This window comes from Carassius gibelio, chromosome B3 (genome assembly GCF_023724105.1).
Source record: "Carassius gibelio isolate Cgi1373 ecotype wild population from Czech Republic chromosome B3, carGib1.2-hapl.c, whole genome shotgun sequence".
Lineage (NCBI taxonomy): Eukaryota > Metazoa > Chordata > Actinopteri > Cypriniformes > Cyprinidae > Carassius > Carassius gibelio.
Window position 1 is genome coordinate 7,899,881 of NC_068398.1, and position 14,423 is coordinate 7,914,303.

Sequence of the window (14,423 nt, forward strand, 5' to 3'; positions counted from 1 at the left end):
AAGCATGTTACTGTTTCCAGGTTTTGTGTGATTTACCAGTTCATTGTATTTGACAGATTTTAGAAGGCATGCTTCAACGTTTGGATGTGTAGAATTTGTAATTATGAATGGATGGTTTCTCTAGTCATTGTTTATTGGCGCTGCCACCCACTTGAAAGCTTCATAGCAATGAGTTTTGCACAGTCAAGCATTACTCATTCTGCAGAAATTGTTTAAAATGCTAGGCGCTAGAAAAATGAAGGCACATTTAGTCTTGATTTAGTAATCCGAATGTAGGATGCCTTCTGGTTAGGATTTCAGGGACGTCCTAATGGGTTTCCTGTGAAGCAGCATATTTTGTGTTGCTGAAAGTAGCATTTTGTTTAGGAGCATAACTTAAGACTCGCATCAGGAAATTCCTCAGCTCAGCGTGGAGAGATTCGTTATTTCCTGTCTCCCTAATTCCTGCCATGTTTTTGGATTTACATGCAACTTTAAGTGCACTCTGAAGTTTATTTGACCAAAACTTGCCATTTTCTGAATGTGACATTAAGTGGTGTTTGCTGCGCAAAAGCCACAACCATTATGCTAGAGTGGTGTCGTGGACAATTACTAATAGGGCTGGGTGTTGAGACAAATTTCACAATTAGTTTTGATCTCAATTCGATATGGATATATTGGGATATTTCTTATTTTAGGAATATGATATATTTTTAGGAAAGCTGTCATTAAGAACACAATTCAATTTAAGTTAATGGCAAGTTATAGCACTCTTTACAATACAAATCGTTGCAAAGCAGCTTTACAGAAAATTAAGTTTCTACAATATTTAGTAGTTGCTTATCAGTGGTGATTACCAGTTTATGAACATATGGCAGAAATGTAAAAATCAATTAAAGACGTAATCAAAAAGATGATTTGATTTAACCAACACAGTGGAATTTGCATTTGCAATAATCAGTCCCTGATACATTCAATGTTATTGAACTGCTTAATATCAAAAATGTGCTTACAGGATTCCTAAAGAAAACAAAACAATTATAAAACAATAAAATAAATACAGATGTCGAGCCTTTCCACTTGGATTTCACAGGATTTTCATTTTGTATATAAAATGTTCTGCGTGGAATTGCCGAAACTGCGACCTGAGCACCACCCCAACTGCGCAAAACGGTCCCAAAATGAGAGAAAACTGCAGGCGCAATGTGCTGCGACCCTACCGCCTACCTTGACGCACCGAACCAGGAACAGGGACAATTGAGGGTTTTCACGACGCGTCATCAGACTGGAAGCCGCCATATTGGAGGCACTCCGCATCACAACAAAGCACAGGCACTGAAGTATATTCCGAACGTCGTCAAGGAAAATGGTTGTTTATTGCCGTGTTTCAGGTTGTACCAATAGGACAGATTGAGAAAAACATTTGGAATATTATTGACTTCCAAAAGTTCTTTAAAAAAAAAAAAAAAAAGTAGAGGAATGCATATATAAGCTAGGGGTGCGCACGGATAGTCGAACATTTGAATATTCGTTCTGCTCTAATTATTCGATAAATAAAAAAGATATTCGAATTTCGCTATATTTTTGCTTGCCATTAAAAAAAAAGTCAATAAAACCTAACTTGGTCACTTTCTGTGATTCTCCACGGCATATTTGAAGATGTATGCAAGCAAAAAATAATTAATGAATGAATAAGTACTGCGGTCTTCTACAGTACTTCAAATATGCCGTGGAGAATCATAGAAAGTCGCCGAATTCAAGAACATTTTTGTGGCATCTCTCAAGCCATGAATAAACACAGCTAACTTGGAGAATGCAGTGAAAACTCCTCTTCTCGCTTCCGCCCTAGACAAAGTTCCTCCTTTATGTCTTTCATGTAAAGTTCCTTTGACTATCAAGCATATTTTGTTGAATTTTAATTTATGATGCTGCTAGAAAACGCTTTTATTCAGAAACATGCTTGCATGGAATATTAGAAAATGTACCACCTAAATGTTTTTGAGATTTTCTATCTTATGTTAAGTTGAAATGTTTTATATGATGTAAATCTTATGGATGATACTGAACCTGTTAGTATTCCATCATGGCCATGTAAATAGCCATGATGCTAACATGGCGTTAAAAACTAAATAAGCCGGCACAGACGTTGTCGGGACTCGCAAATAACGGTGTGCTAAGCGAATAAGTTTTGTGAAGAGCTTCGTGTTTTCGTTTCACCACTGAATGGGATCTGGTGGAATACATGGCTCCAGTTAGAACTGTTCTTGGGCAGATGCGAGAAGAGGAGTTTTCATCTCCAAGTTAGCGGTGTTTTTTCGTTGCTTGAGAGATGCCGCAACAAGGTCACCCTCTGTGATTCTCCTTGGCATATTTGAAGTACCATAGAAGACCGCAGTTCTTAGGGGCCATTCACACATCGCGTATTTTGCGCGCTCAAGTTCGTTATTTCCAATGCAGGCGTGCGGTATGCGCGCTCATAATGGAAGTGACGCGGTCGCGATCCGCAGGCGCATCCACTCCGCGTCGAGTTAAAAACATCTTAACTTGTTCAACTATCCGTGCACACCCCTAGTTTGGATGAGCTTTTTGGTTGTTTAGACATGGCTACATTCACTTTAAGTATCCAAAGCGCACAATACTCCATTGTACTCTGTTCAGTTTTTTACACCAAGTGGCTCCACAATGGGTTACCTTACTAACATCCAGGTTACCGCCCAGAACGTGATATCGGTGAAAACCCTCTATTCTTTCACCCTCCATTACTAGCAGCGATATTAATGCTAACATTAGTGGCATGCAGGTGGCAAGGAAGTCGACCGGAAGTTGAAGTCGGCTGCGTGCTGACATCTTGTAGCAGAACTTCACTTGCGTTAGCATTCCCATTGACTCCCATTCATTTTGGCGTCACTTTGACAGCGAATAACTTTACATCTGAGGTGTTTGCGTCATAACCACTCGACTCTGTTGCATTACCGTACAGACAGGAGGAGAAGCTCACAGGCAATTAACTTAATATGGCGTACTGGCGTTACATTTTAAAATACTATACAAAATAATTAATCAGAATACTTACTCCTGCTCACTCACGCCAAAGAACTCCCCGCTCAAGCTCGCCGTCTCTGCAAGATTAACGATGGCAGTTTGCACGCACAGCTACTAGAAGATTTACATCTGGCAGACAGGTTGCTGACGTCGTCAAGCTTCGTTTGAGTCTGCGCGTCAGAAACGGAAGTGCTAAAAAACGCTAAAAATGGGCTTTAATTGTCTCAGTTGAGTTCCAATGGGGTCGCTGTGTCCATTTCTTTTACTGTCTATGGTGGCATGCCCTTATGCTAGTATTTCCTGTTACTCTCACTGTTGTTCAGAGATGAAGACTGTCATCTAGTGATTGGGATGTAAACTCAAAACAAAACAATTGCCATGAATCTTGTGTATTTTTTAATTGAATTTTTTTATTATTATTATTAAGTATCAATATGCCATTTTTGAAAATCGATACAGTATCGCCAAACAAAATATTGCGATACATGTATAGTTTTTTTTTTCTGGCTAATTATTGAGTTCAAGGTCATTTAATGGATTTCATGGGTACATATTAGGTACGCAACATCATTTACAAGCAGTTTAAACAATGATTGAGCAACATAAGACCTAACATATTTTGCTAAATTGTACTTTCTTTCAATTGCTTGGATTTTGTAATTAAATTAACAGAATTTGAAAGCTTAGACTTTGTTTCATATCAAAAGTAGCAAAAAAAAAATTTATTGGATGGGTGTATAAATAATGATGGAAAGTTCACCCTATAATGAAAATTGTCATAGTAGCCCTCATGTCGTTCTAAACCTGAAGACCTTTGTTCAACTTTGGATTACAAAATAGATTTTTTTCTGACCCTGTATAGACAACAGTGTAACTGAAACATTTTCAAGTCCAGAAACGAAGCATGCCTGATACACAAAAAGTGTTCTTGTAGCTTCATAAAATTGCGGTTGAACCATTGATGTCACACAGTTTTACCCATGTCCTTATTACATTTCTGGGCCTGGGAAATTTTCAGTTACATTGCTGTCTATGCAGGGTCAGAAAGCTCTCGGATTTCATCAAAAAATCTTAATTGTGTTTCCAAAGATGAACGAAAGTCTTGCGGGTTTGGAACAGGGTTGTGACTGTGAGGAAATTTTCCCACTGGTTACTTGATGTACGACAATACCGGTATCCCCATGGGGTTCCCTCTTTTTCCTGCTTTCCTTACTTTTAAATAGCTTGTAAAAGTGGCATGTGTATTTTAATTTTCACTTTCATATATAAAGGAAAATGTAATATCACCTTAGATAAATGGCAAAAATCAGCTAGCTTTTAAAAATTCGAAGTATTGCCAAACAGGAGTTTTTGCATTTTCAAAATTAATTATCCACTATAATCTTGTCGGTCTCATCTCACTCTTCTTGTGATATAATGAAATCTGATTCAGTTTTTAATTGTAGTGTCTCTAACTGAACTAAATAATTTTTTTTCTATAAAAAAAAAATCTAAGCTACGGTGGCTGGTGGTGCCGTGGTGGGCAAGTGACGTAACCGGTGTTGCGGCTTCATACCGGTAAAACAGTCAACACGTCTATAGCAGCCAGCCTAGTTTGGAATGACTTGAGGGTAATTAATGGCAGAACTTTCACTTTTGGGTGAACTAACAGTTTATGTTTTGTTTACACATCAACTGAAAACAGCGTAGATCGATTCTTGGGTCTTAAGAGTCAATATCAGTTTGTCAAAATAAATTTTTGTAAGCCAGCCCCAATCGTTAAGGTGTGTTTGAAGTGCTTTTTAGCATGTTCTGATACTTTTTAAATCACAATGAATCTTATCATTTACAAAATAAGCTTTTTTTGTGTGTGCGTGAGTGATGCAAGAGTAGTCATACACTGAAAAATAAATCTGGTTTAGGATTTACTTTGGAACAACTACTACTCAGAAATTGCTAGTAAATTTCATAGATAATTACAAAATAGCAAGTAACACATTGAATTTAAATGTTGAAGACTGCAATAGTGTTTTTTTGCAAAACATACTGCAGTGATCTGGTTTCTTAATTAAACTAATTATAATTATATATTTATATATATTTTTTTTCTTTTCTTTTTTTTTTTTTTTACAATTGCAGGTTAGATGAGCCACTGAAGGCTTGTTAATAATCATAATAATAAATACTTTTTTTTTTTTTTGCCGTTTACTGTTGTCAAAGACTGTTTCTGTGGGTGTGTTGTTTGCTAGCTGGGCGTTCCTTCTCTTGTTATTGTGAGCGTGTAGCAGCAGTGGGTGCACTTTTATTCCAGCCGTGTTTGCATTAGTGTACGTACAAACACAGCCAAGCATGTAAACGCTGCCCTCCACCAGCTTCAGGCAGACGGCTTGCTGCGTGGTTTAATGTCTGGGCTGAAGCATGGCTGATTTGGGGAAGGATGCTTTGGGGAGAACCTCACAATACAGATGAGATCTGAATCCGTCTGCCTGGATTCAGCCATATAGTGCTTCATAAGCATCATAAGTGGTCCATGTGATTCCTGCACTATTCAATATTTAAATGGTTAGTTTTATAAAAAAATAAATAAATACTTCCCTTGTTTTTACAAACCCATGAAACTTTTACGTTTTTGAATGTACTCTCCCTTAATGGTTTTATTCACTGAAAGTCTACATGGTGATAAAGTCGCCAATAGTTTCTGCATTTGCATAATCGAAAAATTAACATAAGTTTTATAAGCAGGGTTTTAAGGAGCACCTTCAAACCACATTCACATGGACCTGTTATCTCATTCAGTACCAGTAAACTATTGTTTATAACTAGTGTGATCAGGTGTGAATAGTATACATTTTGTGAAATAAAATGTAGATGCTTTGCATTGTCAGTAAACGTAATCTAGACCATGTTTTTAAATGTAGTTCTTTGTAAAGAACCCATTCTTTCTATTTTAATGAATTAATGGCTTTTAAAGTCTTTGTTTATACGGGCAGTTTACAGTGCAATCAAATTATGCAGTTCATCAAAAAGTGCATTATATCAGTTCAGGCCAATTTCCAGTACGTTAATTTTAATTTGGTGTTTGACTGGACAGTTAGTCTAATTTTCTTTATTTTAACCCTAAAACATAAGTTCACCCTGATCTCTGTCTGTACTGTATGACTGACTGTGTTGAGGAGGTGGACCAGACTGACAGGCAGCTGTTGAAGACTAGGGGGGTACAAGGCTAACAGATGAGCGGCTGGAGTGATTCTTATTTTTAGCCATGAATCTGAGTGCTTCCCGCTGAGAATAAGGAGACATTACAACAGCATCGACTTTCTCTTGCTGTTCTCAAACCAAAACACAGAGTTGAATCTGCGTGTGTAGAGGGTGACCTTTATTAGTCCAAACTTTGATTTGATTGTTAACGAGTCAAGATGGTCAGTGTAAAGTTTTCTGATATGGGCTGCAGCCATTGTTTTGAAAGTAGGGTAACCCTGAGTTATCCACAAAATGTACTCTATTCACAAGCCATTTTACAGCAACAACAAAAAAAAGTACTGTTGACCTACCAGGGATGGAAATTAGCACCTTCCAAATGCGGGTGATTTTGTGTTGTTGCGGGTAAACTCGATTCACCTACCGGCCACTGTGACAGTTAAATAAAAATGGCATACTGTTTCACCCATCTAGTGGACAAAAAAGTTCATTTCCATCCCTGGTGTGTACACAACATGCAATAAAAGTGTAATATCATCTGAAGCAGCTCCGCTGAGGAAGGCGGTGTAAAATGGGCTCGAAACGGCAGCGTTCTTTCCAGTACAGTGTAACTCTAATAACTGCTATCCGGGGGGTGCATTTTATTTCCAGTCTTCAAGTACTTCAGAAGCTAGATTTGTGGCTAGTAAGTTGTTACGCTGTTCATTTTTAATTGTAGAAACAACATTGTATCGCTACACATGTTTGACAGCTCTTGCATGATGAGACTTGAAAAAATTAGGTTTTAAAAACGCTGTGCGTTCGTTTGTCAACGGCGTAAAAGTTTCCGAGCCGAGATTTCTTTCAGTGATGCAGTGATGAACAGGGGACTTTTCCCCACGTGTTCCCTCAACCACATAAAATAAATTAAAAATACACTTATACTGGTGAATTCTTTCCTTTGGAATTAAATACAACATTATTAATGCTTACGAAAACGGTTTCGAATATCGCAAAAATGTTTCTTTGCATTAAAAAAAGTTCAGTGCAGTGCATCATCCGGTTGGGCTACGGAGTTGAGAGAATGAGCTGCTTCAGCAAGAGTCGGCTGTTTCAAAACCTAGTAAGCTGCCTAGATAGGCAGCATGTTTGAGCATCACTGAAAGAGAAAATGTCAGTATTTCATTGAGACTTGAGATTAAATAAACTGCTTAAGTATTGTAGATCTTGTAGTATTAATTTTCACATGCAGTTACACATTGTCGGTTAAAAACAAGAAAGTGGCTGGTAAAAACATTGAGTGGTTGGTAGATTTTGAAATCCACCAGCCACAGTGGCTGGTGGACAAAGTTAATTTCCATCCCTGTTGAGTATTCATGAACTGTCCCTTTATGGGCCAGTAGTCAATGTATTATGAACCTTACAGGCCAAATATTGGCTGAATATATTTTTTATTTTTGGACCAAACTGATAAATCATTTTCCTCTCTTTTTCTAGACTTTGTGTCCTTGTTTGACTTGGAAAACGATCTTCCAGATGAGTTGATACCCAACGGAGACCTGGGCCTGATTTCCATGCCCTCTAATGGAGACGGAGGGGTGGGGAGCCGGATGGGGGGCACCGTCCCGGATGCTGCTGCCAAGCACAGGCAGCTGTCCCAGCTCCTGCAGGCAGGGAGTGGCTCTGGTCTGGCTGGAAACCTCAGCCCTCAGTCTGGAATGGGTGGCCAACTGGGTGCCTTGGGGAAGAGTCCCATGGGCCAGGGCTCACCCGGTCACCAGACCCAACCTCCGAAGCCGGTTGGCAACCCTACGGGTCAGGGCAACAACAGTCCGGGTATGGGCCTCAGTGCAGGTTTTAACCCGGCCATGCTGAACAATAACAACCAGGCTCATGGACTCATGGGCCAGAACATGGCTCCGCAGGGGCAGATGATGAATGGTGTGATGGGGCCGGCTGGAAGAGGCAGGGCAGCTCCGGGGATGCAGTACCAGGGTCAGGCCATGCAGGGAGCACCGGGTGCCGGGCAAGGGGGCAGCGTATTGGCGGAGACACTTACCCAGGGTGCACCACAGATGGGGTCACACAATGCCATCAATCCCCAGCAAGCGGGAAACATGAACAAGGTAAGTTGCCATTGCTGTTTTTTATGTCTTGCGTTCTAAAAATGTTCTGCGTGGTTGGGTGTAATGATTAGGCAAGCTAACACGAATACAGATAAACAAAATGTTTCAGTTTCGACCAGTGTTTGTGTACGTGTAGTTTCAGTTTCAACCTATTATTTCCACTACATTTGGTGGAGTAAGAAACCTGTGCTGTTTGGTACTTGGATTTAGGAAGGTTTTCTACTTGCATGACAGTTCACTTGTTGTTTTGCCATTTTCCTTATCAAGTACATAAACAAATGCAAGCCTTAAAGTGACAAGAAATTGTGGGTTATGTTCAGCCTGAGGTGCATGGACATCCACTCCAGTCCATCAGTTAATGAAGCCATTAGTTTCATCAACACATTTGAACTAAAATTTGAGACTTCTAGCTGTAATATTGCTTTCTCCAGTGAAAAGTGGTCTCTTCTGAATCAGGAGAGAAATCCGTACAGACCAAGCAAGTGAAAAAGTTTCTAAACAGTGAACCGTTTCATTGTTCTGCTCTGCTGCTCTTGTTCATTTTGCATGTCGACCATCTCATGTCAATGAAATGTGCATTAAGATCATGAAAGCACTGTAAGATTTCACCGTTTTTACAATTGCAAACCAATAAAAACACCTAAATGCTGGCAGGAGCACTGAACACATTGTAGTTTTTAGCATTTAAATTCATCGTCTGTTTGTGTACATTTACACAAATGGATTCTTCATATGCATAAAAACATTATAGCTAGTAAAAAAAAAAGGTTAGAAGTAAGTTCTTTAATCATTCTTCACAAGAATATTGATCTACTGTGAATAATTCATCCAAGGTTTTTTTTTTTTATGTATATATATACATGTGATTTTTTCTCGTAACTTCATAACTTGATCTACTGGTGAAACGGACTTCTCTCTTGTAATTTCTCCAGCCATTAAGTCCCATTTTTACAACCAACCTCAAGCGCACATTCACATCCTCCTTAATCCAATCAACAACTGATGAATTGAACCAAGACAGTGTTTAACACGAATATAAGCCTGCTTGAGCTTTTCTGACATTTGAAGGAAAGATTGCACAGAAAGGTAGTTGTGGCTATCGCATGTGTCTGACTGTTGTGGTTTTACAGGAAACCAATCGGAAACCAGTGTTCTGCTCACACTGTGCTCTTTGGCACTAGTGAACGCTCTTGTGTTGAGATGTTGGGTTCATATCGAGAAATGTCAATCGATGGAGTTTGCAACTGAAATATTGTGAACAAAATCACACAGGCTGCCAGAGCGATCACCGGTTTCTGCCGTGTTTGTTCAGAGGTGAATAGATGTGCTGTCGGAAGTGTGCTGTGTGTTTGCATTGCACAGAGATTATGAGAGTCACAAGAGCAGGTGAAGTGTGTGAGATCAGTCCACAGCTGAGTGCCAGCGCTCGTGTCTGTACGGTCCGCTCGTTCTCAGCTCTCATGTGTCCTGTTCAGAGGAAATCTGCTTTAGAATTTTCACAAGTTCTATGTTTTCATTTAGTTTTTTTCTGGGTTCTGTTCATGGAATAATCCAGTTCATCATCATAAAGAAGGCCTAACCAAATTAGTAATAGTTTAATAACAAAAATGACATTTTAACCACATTTTTAAGCAAATGAAAACATAACTAATGCATTATAGAGCCGTGTGGTGTGATGTGTGCGATTAGAATGTGGGATTTTGCTTTTCAGTTTATTTTGTGGTAGATATATTTGTATGGCTGAACTGATTTATTCTACTTACACATGAAAATCAGTAAGGTCGAAACAGATTTACTGACTAGATGCGCATGATATATCGCCCCAGCCCTAGCAGGAAGACCTCAGTGCTTCTTTTTGTTGATGAGTAGATTTATAAAAGAGTCTCATTATGAATATGTTGCATGTAGGTATTGCATTGATACATGCCTTGTAAAAATACATAAAAATGTGACTGAGCAACTGACGAGTAAGGGTCCATCTTTCTCTTACAGTTTAAAATGCTTCCTCACTACCGTGCTTATTTGTATTGCATTATGAAGAGTGTGCACCTCTCACTCTGCGCTGGTCGCTATATGATCGCGTCACATCAAAGTTCGGTACAATTTATTCTGCTTTCCCTCTTATTCGGCCAAACTCCGAAAGAGCTTCTTTTGCTATTTTCGTACAAATCATTCCAGTTGATGAACATTCAGTGCATTCCTAGTGCATTTATAATAAATGTATTTAAGCTACTGTTTCAAACAGATACCTAAAAATCATGTAGTTATATTGTGACATGGTATTGAGGTTTAATGTGAGGTTTTAACTGTGATTGTCGTGATTTAAATGTATGCTACTCTGGAAGACCGATTATTTATTTTTTCATTTTTTGGCCACATCGCCCAGCCTTAATTTTAAATGTATTTTATTTGGACAAGACTAGTTTTCTAAACTATGTTTGAATTTCGATTCTTATCACATGATGTCTGGGATTTTCATGTACCAGTTGGGTTTGGGACTAACATCTCCATGTTTACTACAGGGGTGGGAGGGTCTGTTTTGTATATCTGGGCATTGCAGAGATCACACGTGGTGAAGCTATATAGACCTAGTGTAGAAAAATGTGGTTAATGTTTGGTTACTTTAATATAGAAACTCCTATGTAATTTATGAGCGAGATGCTAACGGCCTAATCAGATTCAATGATCTATGCTAAGTTAAGCTAGACCCGGAGATCGTCTGAATGGTCATCTGAATGGATCTGAAAACAGAAACTCAACTGAAAATGAGCCTGTTTTCAAAGAAGTGGAGTGTTTCTTTAAAGTATTCTATTTTATGTTCAACAGAAGAAAGGATATATTACAAGTTTAGAACAATTTGTGGGTGTGTAAATGATGACAACATTTTCATTTATGGGTGAACTTTAAGTCAGACAGTCTACTGTGAACAACGGAAATGTCTCTGCAAACTGTGCGTTCATCATTAGCAACTGGACAGACACATTCATAACTTTCCCATTCAGTGCTTCATAGGGCTGTCACTTTTGTGAAAAAATCATTTTCGATTTTTAAGACATAAGTGTTCATTGAATCGATTGTAAAATCGTTTTTCCATGTCAAAAAAAAAAAAAGACGTTTCCTTTTTCAATGTCAAATAACGGATGAACGTAAAGAGAGCGCTGGAAACGCACAAGTCAGCAATATTTCCTATTTATTGGCATGACGTTTTGTGCAGAATGACAAACCGCAACAAAAGTGCCACATTCGTGAAAAATATATATGCAGAGGGGATGGCTGTCATAACAAAAGAAAAACGTCACTGCAGGATTCAACCCGGCTGCATTTATGATTTAGGCAATTCAAAAATCTCCAAGATTATTTTAAATAATGATTTAATCCATTTCAAACAACTGGTTAAAAAAAAATGAAACTTTAAATGGACTTAAGAACAAGCCATGTGTGTTTTTTTTTTTTAATTATTATTGAACGTAACCGACACTTAGGCTAGGTGGCACTAGGCAGGGATGCGCAAAAAGGGCCGTCTTTACATTGACTTAACATTGAAATCATTTGTGCCAGACGCTCTTCGTGTTTGGTGTGAAAGCAGCATAAGAGATCCCTTTCGACGTCACTGGGTCTTATAGGCGCGTAAAATTGCTGGTATTCTTTTTCTGCTTGTTTGTGAGTTTTGTTACATCTATTTTTTAATTGTTTAATTATTTTAAAATTAATATTGTACATATTTGGTTAAAATCGATTCCCTATTTTCATTTTCAAAACTTTTTTTGGTTGGTCCGAACGATTGTGCATTCGATTTTCAAACTAAAAGTGAAATCTGGAGTGTCTTGTGTTCAACTGCACAGGTTTGTTTACCGCATGCTGCACTGGCTTGAAAGGGCTTTAACGGCGCGTGTCCTGCAGACTCACTATAAAAGGAAAGACATGGAAATTAGCTCCTCTAATAGCCACTTATGAAATGTATTTCATTATAATTGCTATTAGTATTATAAAAAAACCATGCAAAACAGTTTTTGACTTTGTAAAATTTGGGACAAATCGCGTCTTGTATTGTTTTGATATGGGACGCATCATTTTTCCTTTTAAATACGGGACGATTCTGCATTTTAAAGGACGGGTGACAACTCTAATATTATTAACTGGCTGTGTTTACATGAATTTTGTGCCATAAACTAATTGAGACAAGTCTATTAAACCACTTACACTGAGTTGCGCACAGCAGCATGTGTGAGCAGTCTTCACAAACAAAGTGCAAATTTTCAGCATTTTGAAATTGAAATCAGCTTTCTGTTAGTGAGGTTCATATTTTAAATTATATAAGTCCACTGCATTCCCAACCACATAAATTATTACTTCGTAGAGAATTTGTAAGAAAAATACCGATGGGCAAGACCGCACTCTTCAAATGTAAAGCATGCGTCTCCCACAGTGCATTCAGTGCACTGTGAATGTCGTTGTAATTCAATTCAACCTTCCCAAACTTTATGAATGATTATTTTATGGATGGTTCCAGTGGTGTATGTGTGTGAGCAATTGAAAGCAAGCAGGGTACAGATGTTTCCAAAGCAAACCACGTCATTGTGTATCTGGTTAAACAGTAAGCTCAGAATTGATTCAGAAATTCTCAGAATCGATCCAGACTCATTGAATAGAGACTCAATGCATGATGCATCTTTTTTTTTTTCTCTCACCCCAATAGAAAATGTAATGTGTTCTGTGTGAATTGCTTGGTTTCAGTTTCGCCTCTAAATTACATCATCTCTGCATTGATTTTTTTTCTTTTTACACAATTATTTTAATGAACAACAAAAACTAAAGCATTAATATGCAATGACACTTACGTAGTTGTCACATTTCGTGCACTACTGATAAGGCTGCCTAACACACACACAAAATTTGAATGCAAATTTAGACTTATTTTTTCAATTTGACAAATATATAATCTGACAACCCTATTGTATATAGATGATCACATCTTTAGGTTTGTGTCTATCAAATTCAAAATTACGAGAATTTGTTTCTTTATTTTGCTTAATTGTATAATATAAAATTGTCTTAAATAGATATTTTTAGTTGTAGTTGAGAGCTCTGTTTGGTGTCACAACAGGAATTTTCGTTATTAGTGAGAAACCTACCAATAAGAATATAGTACGTTATGAATATACAGCTACAGGAGTGAAATTCTGGTCTAATGAGATTTCAGTATTGTTTGGATGTATACAACAAAATATTGAAAGGCAGATGATAGTTTCTTGTAACAGCTTGTTGGAAAAGTCATTTTAATGTGGAAGAGAAGTTTTATGGCTTGTATGGACAAAGTGTTAAGAGAGCACTGCTCGACAATAAGGACTGACCATTCCGGACACTTTGGATTTGTCACTTGCCCGATCGGGCCACTCCAGCATTGTCTTGACCTTTTACCAGCTGCATGTGTTTTTAAGACTTGTTAATTTAAAAATTCAAGCGATTTAACAGGCATTTGGGTGCGAAAGACAACTCCTTTCCATACTCTCACCTTTACGGGCAAATACAAAATACCAGTCCTGGCGAGTAACTTAGTAGCTATCGAATCTGACAAGCTACATAAAATAGATTAAAAAAATCAACATCTGAACCACTGTTGCCAAGTCCACGGTTGTTTTTCATGTCCGTGGGTTGAAGCGACCCCAATAATGTGACATTTAACCCCTAAAATGCTAAATTTACTAAGGGAACCTTGCCAAAAAAAATGACTTTTTTATCCCCCAGAATGTAATTTTTATCGTTTTGAGAAGAAATTTACGTTTTGGTCCATAATTTGGTCAGGTTTTGATTTGAAAACTCGGCAAATCTGAACGTACGTTCTGGAGATTTATCACTAATCACAGGAGCACCTTGTGCATGAAAACCGCATCCGATTTTTTTGCACAGCCCTAAATACAAGATAACATATCAAAAACTGATAACAGCAACTATTTAAAAAAAATGTTGGCAGAGCCATTGAAAATGTTGGTAGGGCAAGTAAAAATTTGAACCACTGGCCAGATCAGTAGAAAAAATCCTTAGCGTTGATCTCCGGAGTCACAGTGAGAGAGCGACAGGCAGCGGAGATGAGTATTGCTCATGACAGGGAGTTCCTCAGTG

At 38.1% G+C, this 14,423-nt stretch overlaps 1 protein-coding gene across 17 annotated transcripts in view; it reads left to right on the forward strand.

Moving 5' to 3' along the window:
• Nucleotides 1–14,423, forward strand: part of LOC127951841 (CREB-binding protein) — a 38,315-nt gene that overhangs the window by 2,758 nt on the left and 21,134 nt on the right. For all 17 annotated transcript variants that reach the window (XM_052549898.1, XM_052549899.1, XM_052549890.1 and 14 more), the window contains exon 2: nt 7,675–8,303. In XM_052549898.1, the coding sequence (XP_052405858.1) occupies nt 7,675–8,303 (629 nt within the window). The remainder of the gene's footprint in view (nt 1–7,674; nt 8,304–14,423) is intronic.